Source organism: Bubalus kerabau, chromosome X (genome assembly GCF_029407905.1).
Source record: "Bubalus kerabau isolate K-KA32 ecotype Philippines breed swamp buffalo chromosome X, PCC_UOA_SB_1v2, whole genome shotgun sequence".
NCBI classification, from domain to species: domain Eukaryota; kingdom Metazoa; phylum Chordata; class Mammalia; order Artiodactyla; family Bovidae; genus Bubalus; species Bubalus kerabau.
Genome location: NC_073647.1, coordinates 3,886,561 through 3,906,564, shown reverse-complemented (window position 1 = coordinate 3,906,564; position 20,004 = coordinate 3,886,561). Strand labels below are relative to the sequence as shown.

The 20,004-nt window shown below is 36.1% G+C and overlaps 1 protein-coding gene across 1 annotated transcript in view; it reads right to left on the bottom strand.

The window, feature by feature from the left end:
• Positions 1–495: 495 nt before the first annotated feature.
• Positions 496–20,004, bottom strand: part of WDR44 (WD repeat domain 44) — a 91,159-nt gene continuing 71,650 nt past the window's right edge. Inside the window, exons 13-20 of the mRNA XM_055565656.1 lie at positions 14,154–14,267; positions 10,166–10,288; positions 7,659–7,850; positions 7,349–7,450; positions 7,017–7,132; positions 5,791–5,918; positions 5,258–5,392; positions 496–1,535 (exon numbers count right to left, since the gene is read on the bottom strand). Coding sequence (XP_055421631.1) covers positions 1,441–1,535; positions 5,258–5,392; positions 5,791–5,918; positions 7,017–7,132; positions 7,349–7,450; positions 7,659–7,850; positions 10,166–10,288; positions 14,154–14,267 — 1,005 coding nt within the window. The 3' untranslated portion in view covers positions 496–1,440. The remainder of the gene's footprint in view (positions 1,536–5,257; positions 5,393–5,790; positions 5,919–7,016; positions 7,133–7,348; positions 7,451–7,658; positions 7,851–10,165; positions 10,289–14,153; positions 14,268–20,004) is intronic.

The window sequence follows — 20,004 nt, the reverse complement described above, 5'->3', positions numbered from 1 at the left end:
AAGAGCCTGGTTAGAAAGCCAATGGCATAACAACTTGATCTGTCAGACAGAATACAGGAAAGTGAGCAGAGAGGTGGGGGATAGTGAGGGAGGTGGGAGGAGAGGAAGGAGAAAGCATGTCGCTGGCAAGAGGAAGAAAGCAGCATAGAAATAAAACCAAGGTAAACAATACGGAATGAACTAGAAAATCCGGGACACTCAAGACTATGCTGATTAATACGGATATGATCATGTCTCCTCAGCTTCTCACTTACATACTGAAAACAACTGCAGTAAAGAACGTATAAGCATAGAGATGAACTGCTAGCAGTGTTCATTTTAGAACTAGAATTAAAAACTACTTTTCTTAAAGGTATGTAGCTAATACATTATAATTTAGGGGTCCAAAATGTGATCTCTGCTTGCTAAAAATCAAATTATAAAACAAGACTTTTATTTTCTTACATTTCTCAAGTTACTGAAGTCATTGGAAAATAAAGTCACATGTTTAACAACTTTTGGCCACCAACTTTTAATAATACATATTTAATTTTCAGAAACATATGCTAACCATCAACAACATTATCAGGGTTCCAACCCCAGATGTTATTTCATTGGTACATCATATCAGTATTTACAAAGGTTTCCAAATTTAACAGCACAAAACAAAACAGCTTAATTTTTAAAACTACAATGCTTTAAAAAAATGTAAACAGTTCATTTTTACATTATTGTAAAAAAGAAGACTCACTCCTTAATGCGGCTTAATTTTTTTTAAGTGAGCAAAGCCTGGTGCTCATGGATAAAGAATGAAAAGAATTCTTTACATAGAAACATTGTGCTCCAGTGTGGCAAAAAAAAAAATTATATATACACATACAAAGAAAAGAATCTTAAGTCCACAATTTAGACCACACACACAAAAAAATCATCCCCAAATTGAGAAATGTATAAAAACCATTTACACATGGTTGTTGACCTACTGAAAACAATAACTCAGTCAAAAGATACCACTTCTCTTAAAAATGAAATTTTGTGCAAAAGAAATTATTTAAGCTAGAAACAAGACACTCCTCCTCAATAAGAGGCCAAAAGAGCCACTGAAATAATTTAACTCTGTTAGATTTAGTGCATGTAACCAAAAGGCACACACATGTGATTAATATATTAATATATTTTCATGCAGAAATCTGTGCATGTTCACAATTATATAACAAAAACACAAACGTAAAAAAAGGTAAAGCCTAATGTTTGGCAATGTTATTCTAGCTACATTCCTTTTAGTCTATCAGTCCAGGGTTTACTAGATCATTAACATTGCCTCTCAAAAAATATATTATATTTGAACAACTTCCAATAAAAATAAAAAAAAAGGATGTTAACCTGAAACACTATGATTTTTTTTCAGTCCTGGTACATACAGAAACTTACTGATATGCTTATTTTAAATGTCATTTCAAATTAAGATAAATTTTTCCTTTTGTTAATAAACACTTTGATTGCTCCAGTGAAGTCAGCAGAGAGAAGAACTTCTGTGTTGTCTGTCTTCATAATACCTTAAAAGCATAAAAAAAAGTTTTTTATTGATTTAAAAGGAATATGAAGCCTGCTGCCACAAGCTTGTCACATGCCCATGACCCTCCACCTCTGGGGTGGGAAGAACCTCTCCCTGCCTTTTCAGTCTATTTCTTGGCTTGCTCCCATAATCCTTTCATCCTCCTGTATCTCTCCTCTCTGAGGCTCAATTCCACTTTACCTTGTCTTAGGTGCTCTTTTCCTGGCATAGGGAGATTATGGTCCCTTTGGGGCCTGGATGCCTGGATTTAGTCCCAGGCAGCCAAGGCCTCTAAATTGTCTAATTCTTCATTTCATGGCAAGAGTGTGTGTGTGTGTGTTAGTCACTTAGTCATGTCCGACTCTTTGCGACCTGATGGACTACAGCTCACCAGGCTCCTCTGTCCATGGGATTCTCCAGGCAAGAAGAATACTAGAATAGGTTGCTGTGCCTTCCTCCAGGGGAATCTTCCTGACCCAGGGTTTGAACCTGGGTCTCCTGCATTGCAGGCAGATTCTTTACTGTCTGGGCCATCAGAGAAGCCCTCACAGCAAGAGGCTAGTATATTATTCAGCCCCAGGACTGGAATGTTGGCAAGATGGGATCAGCTGGGCAAGTCTTTTGCTAACAGGGCTCACTAATGAGGTTGACAGTAAGGTTTACTGTACAGCAGACATACTAGAACTGCCATGAAATGAAGTATACATGATTGCTCTGTGAATGCTGACAACACCTTTTGCCTTTCCAGTCCATACTGAAGAACTATGTAGCTAAGCTGAATGGCAAAAATGCTTACCTCTTATGTTTGCTGGTAAAAACATTTAACAAACAAAATTCAGCGTTAACGATTATGCACAGGCAAAAATCGTAGACTTAAGAAGTGCTGATTTGTAAGGACGCAGATAATCCAAACTTTAAATGGCAAGTTGTGTACAGGATAAGTTAGACAAAATGGTTTCACTTAGATTTGCTAAAAACATATGCTAAGCCTTTGAATATTCCTAATACACTTTTCGTTTGTCTCAAAGTACCATCATGCAGCAGAAGCAGCAGCAAACTGACAGATATCAGAGAGGCTGGAGAATAAAAGAAGTCATCATATATATAAATATGAAAATGCTTTATAAGATACTGTATAATGAAGACGATAATATCTATTACACGCCAGGCGTTTTGCTAGATGCATGTCTTATCTTTAATTCTTATCACAACCTTGTTTCTTTTTTTGGTTTTCAGCTGTATCTTTTTAAAAATTGAAGTATAGTTGATTTACAATATTGTGTTAGTTTCAGCTGTACAGAAAAGTGATTGAGACATGCATATACTTGGAGGTACATAAATATTTACATGAGCTTCCCACATGGTGCTAGTGGTACAGGACCCGCTTGCCAGTGCAGGTAGATGTAAGAGACATGGGTTCGACCCCTGGGTTGGGAAGATCCCCTGTAAGAAGGTATGGCAACCTACACCAGTATTCTTGCCCAGAAAACCCCACGGACAGAGAAGCCTGGCGGGGTGCAGTCCATAGAGTCGTACAGAGTCTGACACAACTGAAATGACTGAGCATGCACGCACATATATGTACATATATATTTTTTCCATTATAGGTTGTTATAAGATATTGAATATAGTTCCCTGTGCTATATAGTAAATCCTTGTTATTTATCTATTTTATATATGGTAGTGTGCATCTGTTAGTCCCATACTCATAATTTCTCCCTCTCCTCTTCCTTTTTGGTAACTGTAAGTTTGTTTTCTATGTCTGTGAGTCTGTTTCTGTTTTGTAAGTTCATTGGTACTATTTTTTAGATTTCATATATAAATGACATCATACTTATCTTTGTCTGACTCACTTCACTTAATATAATCGTTAGGTCCATCCATGTTGCTGCAAGTGGCATTATTTCATTCTTTTTAATGGGTGAGTAATATTCCTGTGTGTGTGTGTGTGTACTGTACTTTTGATTTGCATTTCTCTAATAATTAGTGATGAGTCGACTGGGGTCGCAAAGAGTCAGACATGACTGAGCAACTGAACTGAACTGAACTGAATAATTAGTGATAGGGAACATCTTTTCATGTGCCTGTTGGTCATCTGTATTCTTCTTTGAAGAAATGTCATTTAGGTCTTCTGCCCATATCAAAACCTTATCAATGAGGTATTATCACCATTTTAAACATGAAGAAAATGGAAGCTTAAATAGTCAAATATGTCAGGAATAAAGAGGAGGGCAATCAGATATACTTTATGATCTCATACCCTGGGTTTGAGAGTATTCTTAGAATATACCTACACAGGTAGAAAACAGCAAACACAAATCTGAGTATGATTCAAAGTTGTGCCTCTTTAAAAAGGACCCAGCGAAGTAGTAACTGAACAATGTTAATACGGTGTGGTTTTGAGAAGTTTAAAAAAAGCACTTTCCATTTTTCCTCAAATAGTTTTAAAAGCTAGAACTTTCTGTGCAATGTGTGGGGGAAATGTACAGAGTGCAAAAAGGAATCACTGGACAAAAAAAAAGAAAAAGCCCAACCAAACAACTTAATTTAGAAGACAGAAACAGGATTTGACTGTGAGGGAAAAAAATGAAAAGAAATATTTCCAAACAGGCATTTAGTAAAGGTATAATAACTCTGAGTTGGTTTATTTTTAAATCATGTAAATGAAAGAAGTGCTAGACTGAAGCTTGTCTTTGGTATCAAAATTTTGCTTCACAGACAGAAGAAATAGTGTATTTAGTGCAGTGTAGAGTGCAAACAATACCACAAGGGAAACTGCTTGAGATTAAATAAACATGCTTGAGAACTTTTAAATATTCAAATAATTTTAGAAGCACTCTTGGTACACTGTATGCATTGCTGTGTCTTTATAACACTCTTCAAGACCTGGTGTAGTCTCTAAAGTGAGAAAACGCATTTACTAAAATATTCTGCAATCGATTATAACAATACAAACCGTTTTTGTTAACAATTGGTCCAAATTCACATGGCTCTACCTTGTTCTTAAGAATTAACAGGAAAATCATTTTTATATAATTGGCACTCACTACTACTTGATGGTTTCTTTTCACTTCTTAATCTCAGCATTTTATATAACTGAAAGTACTATTTGTTATTAAAGCCTTAGGACAGGCTTAAAGATATTGGGTTGGCCAAAAACTTCATTCAGGTTTTTCCATTGGCTGTTAGGGAAAAACTCAGACAAACTTTTTGGTCAACCCAAGAGCTATCTATGAGAAACTTTAAATTTGTGGCAAGAGAAAAGAATATTGCTTTCATTTTGGTTTAACTCACTTATTCAGTAATTCTTTATTAAGCATCTACCATATGCAGGCAAGCACTGGGCTAGGCACTGGCACTACAACAATAAATAAAACACATAAAATCTGTGTCCTCACAGAGATGATACTGTAGTAGAAGAGAAAGGTGATATATTGTGTATATATTTATGTCTTGTTTGCATTTCTCTAAAGAGAACAACTGTTCATAAAAAAATCACAACTTTTCAAAATTTTCGCTTTTAATTCCCAGGTGAATTTAAGAGAAGTAAAACCTCCAAGAATTATGTTACCAAAACTTTTAGAAATGAATATCTGTCAACCATTATGTTGTATACAAGAAATATTCTTCATATTCATGAAGACCTCATAATACTCTTAGATCAATGAAGCTACTAAAGGCTGATCAGAGAGCATGAAGGACAAATAAAACACAGGTACCTACCAGAGGGCATGGTTTCCAACACTTCGGCATCTTCACCTTTTTCATTTCCTTCTGATTTTTCAGATTGCACATCCAAAGACAACATCAAACTTGGGTTTGGAGCAAAGATAGCTGATGTAACAACTGCATTATGTGCTGTAAAAAAAAATCAACTTTAGGATAACTAATAAGCTTGATTCTAAACATCAAGAGAAAAAGTGTAATACGCAAAAAATATAATAGTGTATGTTATATACAAATATCTTTAGAAATGAACAGATAAGAAGTAACTCAGAACTATTTAAAACTCAAAAATATTTTCTTAAAAAAAAATACCCAAAACCACATACAAGTTCTGAGATTCCATGACTTCTCAAATTTTACACAAGTATAAGTTCTTCCTTGGTATAGAAAAGTCAAACAAAGCCAATACAAACTGAAAGCAGTTAAAACTGCCAAACTCTCTCTCTGAAATAATGCCTATACAAATTTACTTTTATCTTCATTTTAACTTTATTTATTTAAAAGACACACCAAACTGGACATTTACTTACCTTTAATACCTTCCCAAAAGTCATTACGATCTCTCCTGACTGAAGTAAACTTGCTTAAGTCATGGTAAGTACTCCAGATATAAACATACTTATCTTCTGAGCCACTAACAAGGTAATTAAAATCATGGCTAAATTTAGGGAAGAAAGAAAAAGAATCAAAGTTGTGGGGCTTTTTAGGGGTCTCTCTCTATCAGAGCTTCCTAGTTTGAAACACCTAAGAAAACATCCAAGAGAACTTGCTGAAATACAGACTCCTAGCCTCACTTCAGAGGCCCTGAACATGTAGGGTTGACATGGGTAGCCACTGGCATTCATACGTTCATCAAAGTTCTAGGTAACTGCTGCTGGGTTAACCCACATTGGGAGGAATGCCTGTTGTTGCTGCTTTGTCTCTAAGTCATGTACGACCCTTTGTGACACCAGGCCTGCCAGGCTCCTCTGTCCATGGGATTTCCCCAGGCAAGAATACTGGAGTGGGTTGCCATTTCCTTCCCCACGGGATCTTCCCCACCCAGGGATGGAACCTGTGTCTCCTGCATTGCAGGCAGATCCTATACCACTGAGCCACCAGGGAAGCCCTCAGGAGGAATGAATGTCCACTTAAGAGATAAAAGAGAGAAGCTGAATACTTTACTAATTAAATTACTGGGTAATTACTGGGTAGTTCAAGAAAAACGGAGAACTGGTAAGAAAAGGACTTAAATAGGAAATAAAGAGGGCTATAAAGAAAGAAGAGGTAAGTATTTCAGGAGAGCCTGTAGACCCTAAATTAAGAGTTCAAATAATAATGACATGTAAAGGTGTATACAGGACATTGTACCTTAGAGTCTCAAAATGCTTTATTAGTTTCTGTACTTAAAAGGCCAAGGGTGAGTGGTGGTGGGATAAATCTCCTCTTACAAAAGCACAAAGTACAAAAGCACAAATTCTGGAGCTAGGAGTCTTCTAATCCTGGCTCTGATATTACCAGTGTCACTTAAGGCAAATTACTTAATTTTCTGGATGTTGCTTCTTCATCAGCAAAGGAGGAGCAATTCTAACTCTACCAAACAGGTGGATAAGGTAAGTTCTGTATGATTGATAATATGAGATACCAGTTGTAAAAACCCAAAGTGACTAATACCACTATACATAAACATATAAACATAAGGTATAGATCAATGGAAAAGTGGGAGTAGGGGAGAAATATTCTGATCTCTATGGGGAATTCCTCATTGCTAATTTACCTGAAACTTGCTTTGATCTGGCTGCTGCTGTTGACATAACCCTTATACTTCATGGACAGCGACAAATCTCTAAGATCATATAGTCTGATTCTGGAGTCATTTGAGGTTACCAGTATCTAAAAACAAATCAAAGGAAAAGTTAAAAATACCACCATTTAATCTGTGTTAAGGTACAACCAAAAAAGGGTGTTACACAAATATAGAATATACCTCAACACTAGAAAAAGCAATATTCCGTAAGAAAGGAAATATATTCTTAGCCAAGATATGAAGAACTTACTTTCAGGAGTCTATATATAGTGTGGAGAGAGATGGTTTTGAACACTTAGTACCTTGTTTTCTCCAGGTAAAGGCTCAATGCCAGTAATTTTTCTTCCAACCTTGTTGCGCCCTCTGGTAGATCGGACATGTATCTGTGTGTGGTATTTCAAATGCTAAAAAGAAACCACAATTTAAAAAGATCAGAATTAGAACCTCAAAGATCATCTGAGCCAATTCACAGACAAACATGGTATTAATATTATTTGTTCCAATTTACACATAAGGCAGTTAAAGCCCAGGGAGGATACACCAACTTATTCCAAACCACAAAAGGGTCTTCTAAGTATTCAAGTATGTAATTTATACAAGATAGTCATTTACCTCTGTATCATAGAAAATACACCTGCCGTCATATGTTCCAATCACTGCATATTTGCCATTCTGACAGAAATTTGCAGCTGTGATCAATTTTGTTTGACCATCTACTTCATTCCACAAAGCCACTTTTTTGTCAGGTATGTTCCAAAGGCGGAGCTTTCCATCCAACGACCCACTTAGAAAATACCTGTCATCCTAAAAAGGTGGCAAAAGAGGAAGCTTTCATTTTACGACATGAAGAAAAACTAATCAGCAAATCAATACATCAAGTCTATAAGGAATAAATGTTAAAATATGTATGATTTTATTTTAAAAGTATTAAAGTAAGCATTATTTTATTCATTAAAAATAACAATTAGAAACCTCAATATTCATTTTTGAGAAATGAGGTTCTAATCATTCTATCATATCATTAAACTGCTTTTCCCAAAGAATAGATGTTAACAGACAATGGAGAAAATATCATGTAGAAGTGTTCTGTGATTAAATAAGTTTGAGAAATTCTGGGTTCTCTGTTAATGCGCGTTCTGAATCTTTAATCACCGCCTTTCTGCAGGGGGTTGGCAGGGGGTCAGGTAGGGACACCTAGCAGGGCTAGCACCTTCAAGGAATGTCTGGAGACATTTCTGATTGTCACAAAATAGGGGGTGGGCGCTACTGACATCTAGTGGGTAGAGACCAGAAATGCTGTTAAACATACTACACTGCACAAGACAGCCTTCCCTCTCTCTATAAAGAATTATCCAACCCAAAATGCCATTAGTGCCAAGGTTTAGAAACCTTGTTCTAAATTAAACCAGGCCTATCAAAAAGTTGCTCTAATTTTTGGTAACATAAGAATTAAAGATAAAATAATTAGGATGCCAAAACATGAAACAGATTTTCTTTTCCACTCAAGATTTATTATTCTTACCTACTTCTGAAGCCTGTCAAGGATAACCTTCATAGAATAAGTATCTTTACGGATATGGTATAGTAGGCTCAACTCAATGTATACCAGTAGAAGTGTTGAACAAGTAAAAATACTTTATCTTGGTCTTTAAATTCAGAATTTTATTTATATGAGTATCTCTATTTTGCTATTTCTTTTATAACCCTGCTTCCTTCCAGGTTACATTATTTGATAGAGTCATATTTCCAAGGAAAATGTCAACATCACTCCATTCTTCCCTAGCCCCTCTCATAAACTCTCCAAGTAAGTAGAAGTTTTAGAAATAAGGCTTTTCAGTTTCTAAAATAAAACCAAATAAAGGTATAGGAAAATTGCTGACTAAACAGAAACCTTAATGATAAAGTACTACATGGATAACTATCAGCTTCTAATACCCCTCTCTTTCCACTCTGATACATTATAGTTAAAATAGATGTGGGGGATTTTGTTCACAGTTGCTGACAGGGGTAAATCCATTCTTCTGCTGCATCCTTAGGTGACAGGATGGGGGTATTTTTCAGAAAGAAGCCTCAAGAGCTTGATGGTCAAACTGATATGGTGTTAACACAGATTAAACATCTTTAATTTTCAAAAGTTCTTAATCAAGTACTTTATTAATGCCTATGTTATAAGCCTGCCCAGGGAGGGAAATTATATTGAAAGACAAAAGTCATTCTTCTTTCTTAATCTGAGGAAAGAGAGAAAGAAATGTGAATATAATTGAAAGTCTCCATTAAAAAGACAATGGGTATTAACATATAGAGATGAGGACATGATTGGAAATGTAATCATATACACTAACACAGGGGAGGGAAAGTCAACGAAGGTCAGCTCAAGCCTTCCACTTATTTCAACCTAGCTGGTGAAGCAGCACCAACATATGGCATCCCTTGTCCTTACAGCTGCAAAGAACTAAAGCTTCTCTAGCCTTATGCGTTTAGTGGATCTATCTTACAAGGGCATCAGATAGGTCTGGAGTCCATGATAGTAGACATTTCTCCTTTAGTTGAAATCATACAAAATTCCTTCTGGAGGAAAGATATTATAGGATTTTCTACACTGAAAATGAGTAAGAGGAGATCTCAAGATTAACAATGTTTTCAGACATGAAACAGGAATTCAGTCTATCTTGTAATGAATTTTTGTTTTTGCCACTTTCAACCTTTTCTTTGTCTCTTCCCTTCCTGACTCTCTTACAACTATTCCTGCCTATATGCTTCCCTTTCTTATTTACCTGCTGTCTTTTCGTCTTCCACCACCTCCAACCTCTTTCCTCTTTAATAGGATATTTATTTATACCCTGTAGGTTTTATTAAAGACTTGGGATGACTTTTCGCTAGTGGGATGATTTTTTACTAGTATATTGATATTTAGACTATAATATTTCCAGCTCTTCTAATGCAGATTAGTATAATATTTAGTTCCTTTCTTATTTCTAAAGCAGAATGAAACATTAAATTAAGTTGCTGTAAACTATACGGCTATTAATAGTTTTTTTTCCTGTAGTCCAGATATCCCCTAGAGAAACTTGGTTCCCTCACCTTCCTCATAGTATAACAAAAAACATTTTAACACTTACTCTTGGATGGAAAGCTATGGCAGTGACAAAATCTATATGCTGAAAACAGCAAAGGCATTCTCTTCTGGAAATGTGCCATAATCTGACTGTTTTATCCATTGAAGAAGAAAGCAGAAAGTAGTTCTATGGAGAAATTGACATTGATTATTTTATCATCATATAAAAAATATTTACACCATAAAAGTGAACTTTTAGTTTTAGTACCTCAATAGTTTTGTTATTATTACTGTTATATGCAGCATCAGACAGCACAAAAAGATATCCAATTCACTTGGACAATCCCATTTTTTCCCCAAATAGTTAAATACCATATTTCTTTGATTCTAAGACTTTTTCAATTACATATTCTGAAATGAGGATGAATCTTATGACTTCTATTGAAAGAAATTTGCAAGATGCCAAGAGAGGACAAGGGTGTGCCTTAGTCGTTGGAGTCTGCACCTACTGGAAGTTTGCATCACTTTGGTTATATTCACATTGATAATACCAGTGAATTTTAACTTACATGAGTTCCCTAACTGTCACTTAACATGCCTTCAAAAAGATCACCGTCCAAAGCAGCATGGAAATGAAAAGTTATTGTGCACCTGTCACACCTCAGGCAAGAAAATTAGAGAATAGAAATTGTCAAATGTCTCAGAATTTTCAAAGCTGGAAGAGGGTAGTGTAACTGACTTAGGCATTATGATGCCTCATCACCAGAAACCAAACATCTATTTGTCCAAAGCTTCCAGCTGGCAGAAGCTCTTTAATTTCTAAACACAAACCTATTTAAGGGAAGAACTATGAGTTATGCTGAACAAGGAAACTCAAATGAAATCTTAGTATTCTTTGGCATGAGTAAAGGTGCTAAACAAATTGAAATAATATTTACTGAGTACCTACAATATGCTAAACATTGCTCTCAGCACTATACAGCAATCCTATGAGGCATGTACATTATTATCTGCTTTTGCAAATGAGAACACTGGGGTAGAGAGGTTAAATAATTTGTCTAAGACTATATAGCTTGTCAGTGGCAGAGCTGCAATTTGAACCCAGGTAGTCTGGCTCTAGGTCAGGCTCTAACCACTATACTACTGTGCAGAGTGCTTATGAAAAATGAGATGCTTCGTTATTTGCTTAAAGTAATAAAGACTATTTAATCTTTGACTGTAAAAAGACTAAGCACAAATATGGATTCAGATATGTTACTATACTGATACATATATGCTATCTGGGCCAGTGGTAAAAAAAAAAGTATATTTTATGTGGTATACTATTTTAAAATCAAGATATATCTTACAACTAAAAATACAACTTTGACAAGTTAAAAAAAGAGAAAAGAAAAAAATCTAAAAACCCCAGAACAAAAATAAAACCAAAATAATAGAAAAAATAGAATTTTGAAAGATTTACAATAACTTTTGAAACATCTAATAACAATTCTTTTTATTTTCAAGGTCCACTCAGTTCCATAAGTTTTGAAGAGTATATACAGTTTGCTTTATATTTCCTTATATTTAATTAATTAAATATAAATAATTATATTTAATACACTTATATTTAACAAGTGTATAAAAACTAAATCTATGGTCTGCTGTTCATTAAAACTGAATTTATTCAATTCTTCCAACAGTCCATTGGTTTAAGTATACAAAAGAAAAACTAAGACATCCCTAAAAGTGAAGATGTCGAAGATGTGTTAAGACTGGTTCTATTATGCTAAGAGATTTTTGTTCAATAAATACTTATTAACTAAACAAAATTAAATAGTTTTCTTGAACTAAGCATGGTCTTATGAGTCAGAAAAATTAGATTCAGATCTAGGTTCTACCCATAACTAGTTTTGTGATCTGGGATGGGTCAGAGGCCCAGTCTTCTAATCCACAATATGAAATAGCATCCACCTCATAACATTAACAAGGTAAATGTTAAAAAAAAAAAAAAAAAAAAAAAGGAACTAACAAGGTAATTCTTGCTACCTGGCACAAAATAAATTTTCAACAAACAGAAAACCCCCTATAAATATCAACTGTGCTAGATACTGAAAGAAACAACAGTAAAGAAAGTCAGACCCCTACTCTTGAGGGGCTTAGAATCTCATTGTCAATAAGACCTAGAAATGTACATACATAAATAGTTAAGTAAAAAGAAAGTTTAAGGGAAGAGCACACAGACAGATGAAGGCCTTAAGAACAAAACTGAGGTTTTCTGGAGAAGAAATTCTGCCTTAAGACTCCAGTATGACACCTGCTGCGCTTTCAAAGCCTGCCCTACAGATTTTAAACTTGCTTGGCCCCACAACCATGTGAGCCAATTCCTTAAAATAAACCTCCTGATGTATATATTTCCTCTTGGTTCTGTTACTCTGGAGAACCCTGACTGATACAGTGGTCAATGGAGAATTAATTTCTTCAGTTAGTTTTACATTTCACAAAAAATACTGGCTTGCTTTAAGACAGTAAAATGAGTGCAGGGTTCACAATTAGGTGCTTTGTACTTCTTATTATAGATGAATACGATGATCAGATTTAAGGATACTTTAAACTTCCATCTTCTGACAACACAGATTTCATACACGGTAGGGTGAAGGGGGAACAAAGGTACAACTGGGGCTCAATTTAGAATTAGACTACCAGGTGAGGCCCAAGCTTGTTACAGGAGGTTAGAGAAAGATGTTATGAAATACACCCATAATATCTAAACAAATATGATAGGAGTAGCAATTCATAAGTGGAGTGACTCAAAGCTGGAGCTCAGGGAAGCCTGACTCGCTAGTATGTGTGCATGCTCAGTCATGTCCAACTCTTTGGAAGTCCACCAGGCTCCTCCGTCCATGAGATTTTCCAGGCAAGAATACTAGAGCGGGTTGCCCTTCTCTTCTCCAGGGGATCTTCCTGACTCAGGGACTGAACCCACATCTCTTGAATTGGCAGTCAGATTCTTCATCACTAAGCCACCTGGGAATCTGACTTGCCAATACATACCAGTGATATCTTTGTGATACGTGAAGTTCTGACATAGTTAAAATATATGGGCATTACCAGTATCCTTGCTAGTATTTTGCTAACTCGGATGACTTTTCTCAATTTAAGGCTTTTAAATATTACTTTCCCCCACAAATTCTTATTATATATTAGATTCTGATTACTGACAAATTTTAATACAAAGAAAGTATATTGAATAATGCAAAAATTCCAAAAACGGCTTCATGTTTCAGATCTCTTAAAAGAAATTTAAAATATCTCTTAAAATTTTTGCAAACTTCTAAGATATTTGATTGGTGGCAAAATAGCCCCCTACTCCTAAAATAATCTTGCTCTAAGGAAAAAAAATGGAGAAGGCAATGGCACCCCACTCCAGTACTCTTGCCTGGAGAATCCCATGGACAGAGGAGCCTGGTGGGCTGCAGTCCATGGCGTCGCTAAGAGTTGGAGATGACTGAGTGACTGAACTCTTTTCACTTTCATGCACTGGAGAAGGAAATGGCAACCCACTCCAGTGTTCTTGCCTGGAGAATCCCAGGGATGGGAGAGCCTGGTGGGCTGCCGTCTCTGGGGTCGCACAGAGTCGGACACGACTGAAGAGACTTAGCAGCAATGAAAAAAAAGCATAAAATGAAGATCTGTAGAATATAATTGTTAAACCTAAATTAATAATGTCATGAAGGTAGCAGACTAGCTCCAACACAGTCTTGATTGGCTAGGTCAGACTTCATCTTTGTAGTTGAAGTCATATGCATTTTGCTGAGGATAGTTATTTTGCAAAATTACTTTATAAAAGAAGCAAGAAGTATATAGACAGATCCAGATAGAAGCTGTTAAGTAATATAAACATTTTCTTATGAGCCTAATCTATCATTTCTCTTTTTTAATTTCAATTAATTTGTAACTCCCACAAATTAGCTACAGCATTAGGACTTGATGGTGACAATCATACAAATAAAACATTTGTTCTTATCCTAAAAAGTTATATAGAATACAAAATTCAAATAAGAATTTCTTACTTTAGACCAGGAAAGATCAAGCAGATCAGCAGTATGTCCTTTATATTTGCAAAACGGCCGTTGTCGAAATGGTGCATTTTTATCATCAGGGTCTTCGTCAGTTCCACTGCATACCTATTTAGACATGAAAACAAATGTTAAAACTAGAAAAACAAAAGCTTCATACTCTTTCCTCCCTATTTGTTTTCTCTTTGTTTTGTATGATGTGTAACTGAAATTTTGACCCACTAAAACCCAACTCCTCTTTATGTTGAATCTACTACTTATTACTTCCTCACCTCCTTGTCCTAATAAACCAGGATCATCCTTAAAAACATTGTGCTATTGCAATCTTTCCCTCTCTAACAAAGCTCCCACTTTTTTTTTTTTAGCATCTGTTCCTTTAGGAGAGATGGGAGCAAACACCAGGGGATGATCATGGGCTCAATAAAGGACAGAAATGGTAGGGACCTAACAGAAGCAGAAGATATCAAGAAGAGGTGGCAAGAATACACAGAAGAACTGTACAAAAAAGATCTTCATGACCCAGATAATCACGATGGTGTGATCACTCACCTAGAGCCAGACATCCTGGAACGTGAAGTCAAGTGGGCCTTAGCATCACTATGAACAAAGCTAGTGGAGGTGATGGAATTCCAGTTGAGCTATTTCAAATCCTGAAAGACGATGCTGTGAAAGTGCTGCACTCAACATGCCAGCAAATTTGGAAAACTCAGCTGTGGCCACAGGACTGGAAAAGGTCAGTTTTCATTCCAATCCCAAAGAAAGGCAGTGCCAAAGAATGCTGAAACTACAGCACAATTGCACTCATCTCACACGCTAGTAAAGTGATGCTTAAAATTCTCCAAGCCAGGCTTCAGCAATACGTGAACCGTGAACTTCCAGATGTTCAAGCTGGTTTTAGAAAAGGCAGACGAACCAGAGATCAAATTGCCAACATCCGCTGGATCATCAAAAAAGCAAGAGAGTTTCAGAAAAACATCTATTTCTGCTTTATTGACTATGCCAAAGCCTTTGACTGTGTGGATCACAATAAACTGTGGAAAACTCTGAAAGAGATGGGAATCCCAGACCACTTGAACTGCCTCTTGAGAAACCTATATGCAGGTCAGGAAGCAACAGTTAGAACTGGACATGGAACCACAGACTGGTTCCAAATAGGAAAAGGAGTACGTCAAGGCTGTATATTGTCACCCTATTTAAATTTAACTTATATGCAGAGTACATCATGAGAAACGCTGGGCTGGATGAAGCACAAGCTAGAATCAAGATTGCCGGGAGAAATATCAATAACCTCAGATATGCAGATGACACCACCTTTATGGCAGAAAGTGAAGAAGAACTAAAGAGCCTTTTGATGAAAGTGAAAGAGGAGAGTGAATAAGTTGGCTTTAAAGCTCAACACTCAGAAAACTAAGATCATGGCATCCGGTCCCATCACTTCATGGCAAATAGATGGGGAAACAGTAGAAACAGTGGCTGACTTAATTTTTGGGGGCTCTAAAATCACTGCAGATGGTGACTGCAGCCATGAAATTAAAAGATGCTTACTCCTTGGAAGCAAAGTTATGACCAACCTAGACAACATATTAAAAAGCAGAGACATTACTTTGTCAACAAAGGTCCATCTAGTCACAGCTATGGTTTTTCCAGTGATCATGTATGGATGTGAGAGTTGGACTATAAAGAAAGCTGAACACTGAAGAATTGATGCTTTTGAACTGTGGTGTTGGAGAAGACTCTTGAGAGTCCCTTGGACTGCAAGGAGTTCCAACCAGTCCATCCTACAGGAGATCAGTCCTGGGTGTTCACTAGAAGGACTGATGTTGAAGCTGAAACTCCAATACTTTGGCCACCTGATGTGAAGAGCTGAGTCATTGGAAAAGACCCTGATGCTGGGAAAGATTGAGGGCAGGAGGAGAAGGGGACGGCAGAGGATAAGATGGTTGGATGGCATCATCAACTCAATGGACATGGGTTTGGGTGGACTCCGGGAGTTGGTGAGGGACAGGGAGGCCTGGCGTGCTGCAGTTTATTTGGTTGTAAAGAGTCGGACATGACTGAGCAACTGAACTGATCATGATTGGTTTAAGCTAATTAAAATGAGCTCACTCTCTTTTTCACCGATGATTGGTTTAGGCGTAAGCATATGCTAGAATTTTCATCAATAAAACATGAGGGCAGGTTGTTTGCAGATGAGGAGATAGGGAGGCTTCTAGAAAGATTTCCTCACTCTTAAAAAGGAGTATTCTAAAGGGACCTTCCTCTTTTCTGCCTCTGAACACTGCTGTCTGTATGTGACAGTAAGTCACCAAGACAGTAGCAGTCATCTTACTACCATGAGGGGACCAAGTTAAAGAGAACAACAGATAATGAACAGCAAAGCAGGAGGATGGAAGGACTTTGTTTCTCTGATGACGTAACTGAGCTGCTGAATTAACTAACTCTGGAGCTGCCTTACTTCCAGACTGGCTGCCTTATTGTTTAAGACACTTTCAGTTGAATGTCTGTTATTTGAAGTCAAAGCATCCTGACAGGTAGAGGTGGGTAGAAAATAATGCCATGCATGTTTGCCATGCATTTAGTTTACAATATGCTTTTGTATTCATTATCTGAGTGAATCCCAACAACTCTGTGAGGTAGGTATTACCATTATGAAGATGAAGAAATTAACAAAAAAATTGAGGCTCAAAGAGGTCAAAATAATATATTAAAAGTCACACAACCACCTGTAAACAGCAGAACCAAAGCATGTAACTGTAAGTCCAGAGGTTGGTCCTCGTATGTTTTAGAGGATGTTGCTTGAGCAAAAATACAGGTTAGCTAAGACTTGTAAGGGAAGGGTAGGTAGGATAATGAGGAGGGAGAAAACTTGTATGCAAAAAAGTAGGGGATTAGGACAGAAAGGTACTTTGAGACCAGATCATAAAGACCCCTGGATTTGCAGTTTAAAATTTCAGACATTCTAAGGATATGGAGAGCCAAGACAAGTTTCTGAAAAGAAAAAAATAACATGATCTTACTGGGACTTTAGAAAGAGAATGCTGGGTAATAACATAAAAGGTGGTTTGGAAAGAGAGTTGGGGTAGGAAGAGCAGTCAGTAAGTTTAAGAGTAATGAGGGCTTAAATAGGACGGCGGCCATGAGGACAGAAAGAAACTACTCCTGCTAGCTGTTAACAATTTTACAGGTTATAAAAACATCCTCACATCCACTGTGGAGGGAGACCAACAATATCAATGCCCTGACCCTTTGCCAAACACTCCTAATGCTGGATGACTACAGCTACTTCCTCTAATTTTACTGTCAGATTAGTGAGCACCATGGGAAGACACAAAACAAAACAGGCTTCTTGCCCTGTTACATCAAATTCAACTTTATGTTTAATAATCCTTTTCATTTAACTAACTCCTTAGTGTATTGCCCCTAGCCATGATTCCAGGTCTCTTTTTTTCTCCTTAAACATCCATTTTCTTTCATGTATATCTGAATCACTTTGCTGTATACCTGAACCTATCACAACATTGTTAATCAACTATACTCCAATATAAAGTTAAAAAAACATCCATTTTCTTTCCCTTGTATTCTACATATTTTTAAAATACTTCATGTATTTTTGATTATAAAGTAATACATACTCAGTATAGACAAATCAGAAAGCATAGAAAGTAGAAAAACTAAGTTGGCCATCTTCAATCTTTCATTTTTTAAAAATATAATTGCAATCATATTGTACACATGACTTGGGCTTCCCTGTTGGCTCAGTGATAAAGAACCTTCCTGCAAATCCAGGAGACGTGGGTTTGATCCCTGGGTCAGAAAGATCCCCTGGAGAAGGAAATGGCAACCCACTCCCATATTCTTACCTGGGAAATCCCATGGACAGAGGCGCCTTGGTGGGCTGAAGTCCATGGGGTCCCAAGAGAGTTGGACAAGACTGAGCAACTAAACAACATGTGGTTCAGTATTTTCCTTTTATTTTACATGAGCACCTTCCATATTTCACTCTTTGGAAACACCTACTAGTTGCATATGGATGTACCATAATTTAATCATTTCCAATTTGTTGGTAATTTAGACATTTTCAATTTTTTGCGAAATAAACAGCAAATCAACAAACGTCCTGGAACATGAATCTTTATCCCCATTTTATTATTTGTTTATCCTAAAAGAAGTTTCAAAAGGCTTAAACCGGAGATTTGTGTAGTATCTTCTGTAGTCTTAACGTGTACATGTGTGTTAGTCGCTCAGTTGTGTATAATTTTTTGCAACCCCATGGACTGTAGCCTGCCAGGTTCCTCTGTCCACGGAATTCTCCAGGCAAGAATACTGGAGTGGGATGCCATTTCCTTCTCCACAAAAACTGGGTGCCTGGGCCCCTGCTGGGGACCTCCTCCTGTAATCCTAATAAAATCAGGTAAATTTACTGAAGAAAATTTTAGAAATACAGAGAAATATAAAGAATCAAATAAAAATGACCTAAAACCCCATCACTTAGAGGTAACTACTAGTTATAATTTATAAATTTTAAAATCTATAAATATTTATAGATATTTTTAGTCAAGATTGGGATAATATATCTAACTTTTCATTCTGCTTTTTTCACTATACATTTAGGATATTTTTTAATGGCATTAAATAATCTTTGAAAAGAATTTAAGGACTGCAACATAATAATCTATTACACTGTATAGATTATACCACAGTTTTTATTTTCCAACCATAAAAATTTCATTTGTTGAAATTTTAGCTATTCTGAAAACAAAAATCCTTTTACTTAAATCTTTGGGCATATATGATTATTTCTTTATGATATATTTTAAAGGCAGAATTACCAAATGAAATCTTATATATTTTATCTATATCTCTCTGAATAGATACATATATGTAGAGAGATATTTTTCTCTCTTTGTAAATATAATGTATATATTAAACCTTATTATGAATATTTCAAATATACACAGAAGTAGATAAAATAATATACAGTAAAATAAACTCCATGCATCCATCACCTTCTTTAATGATTATCAACATTTTATTCATCTTGTTTTATCAATCTTCCCACTTTTATGTATTTGCTTATTTTTGCTGGAGCAGTAAAAGTAAGATCTAAACATCATTTTATCAGTAAATATTCTATACATATCTCTAACTAACAATTTCTCTTTTAAATATAACTATCATTATATTATCATACCTAAAAATACCATTTGTATCATCTAATATCTAATTTATATCTAAACATCCTGATTATATAAAAATGTCATTTTAAAGTTAGATTGCTTTGAAAATTTGCTAACATTTTGATATTTATTAACACTTACTATATACCAGGTATGGTATATAACTTGAATGCCAAAATAAATATTTCAAATCTACGTATAATCTATTCTCAGTATTTAAGTCCGAATAAGCCTTTTAAAATATGTCAGACTATGTCATTCTCTGTTCAAAAACTCTCCATCGGCTTCTTTCTCAGAGTAAAAGCCAAAGTCCCTGCAGTGGCCTACATATTATGGCTGCCCCATCTATACCTCCATGACTTCATTTTCTACTACTTTTCTCTTGCTCACTGGCTCCAACTACCCAGGCCTCAATGCTATAATTACTGAACATACCAGAACTCCTGCCTTTTCACTGTTTCACATGCTGCTGTTCCCTCTACCTGGAATGTTCTTCTCCTCCACATAGCCAGATAGATGATCCCTCTCACCTCCTTCAAGTTTTCCTCAAATGACAACTTTTCAATGAAGCTTTGCTTGTCCACTGTATTTACCTCCCATCACCCCACTTTGTTTTATTTTTTTCCATGAAAACTTTCACCTTCTAATATATTACAAAATTTACTTGT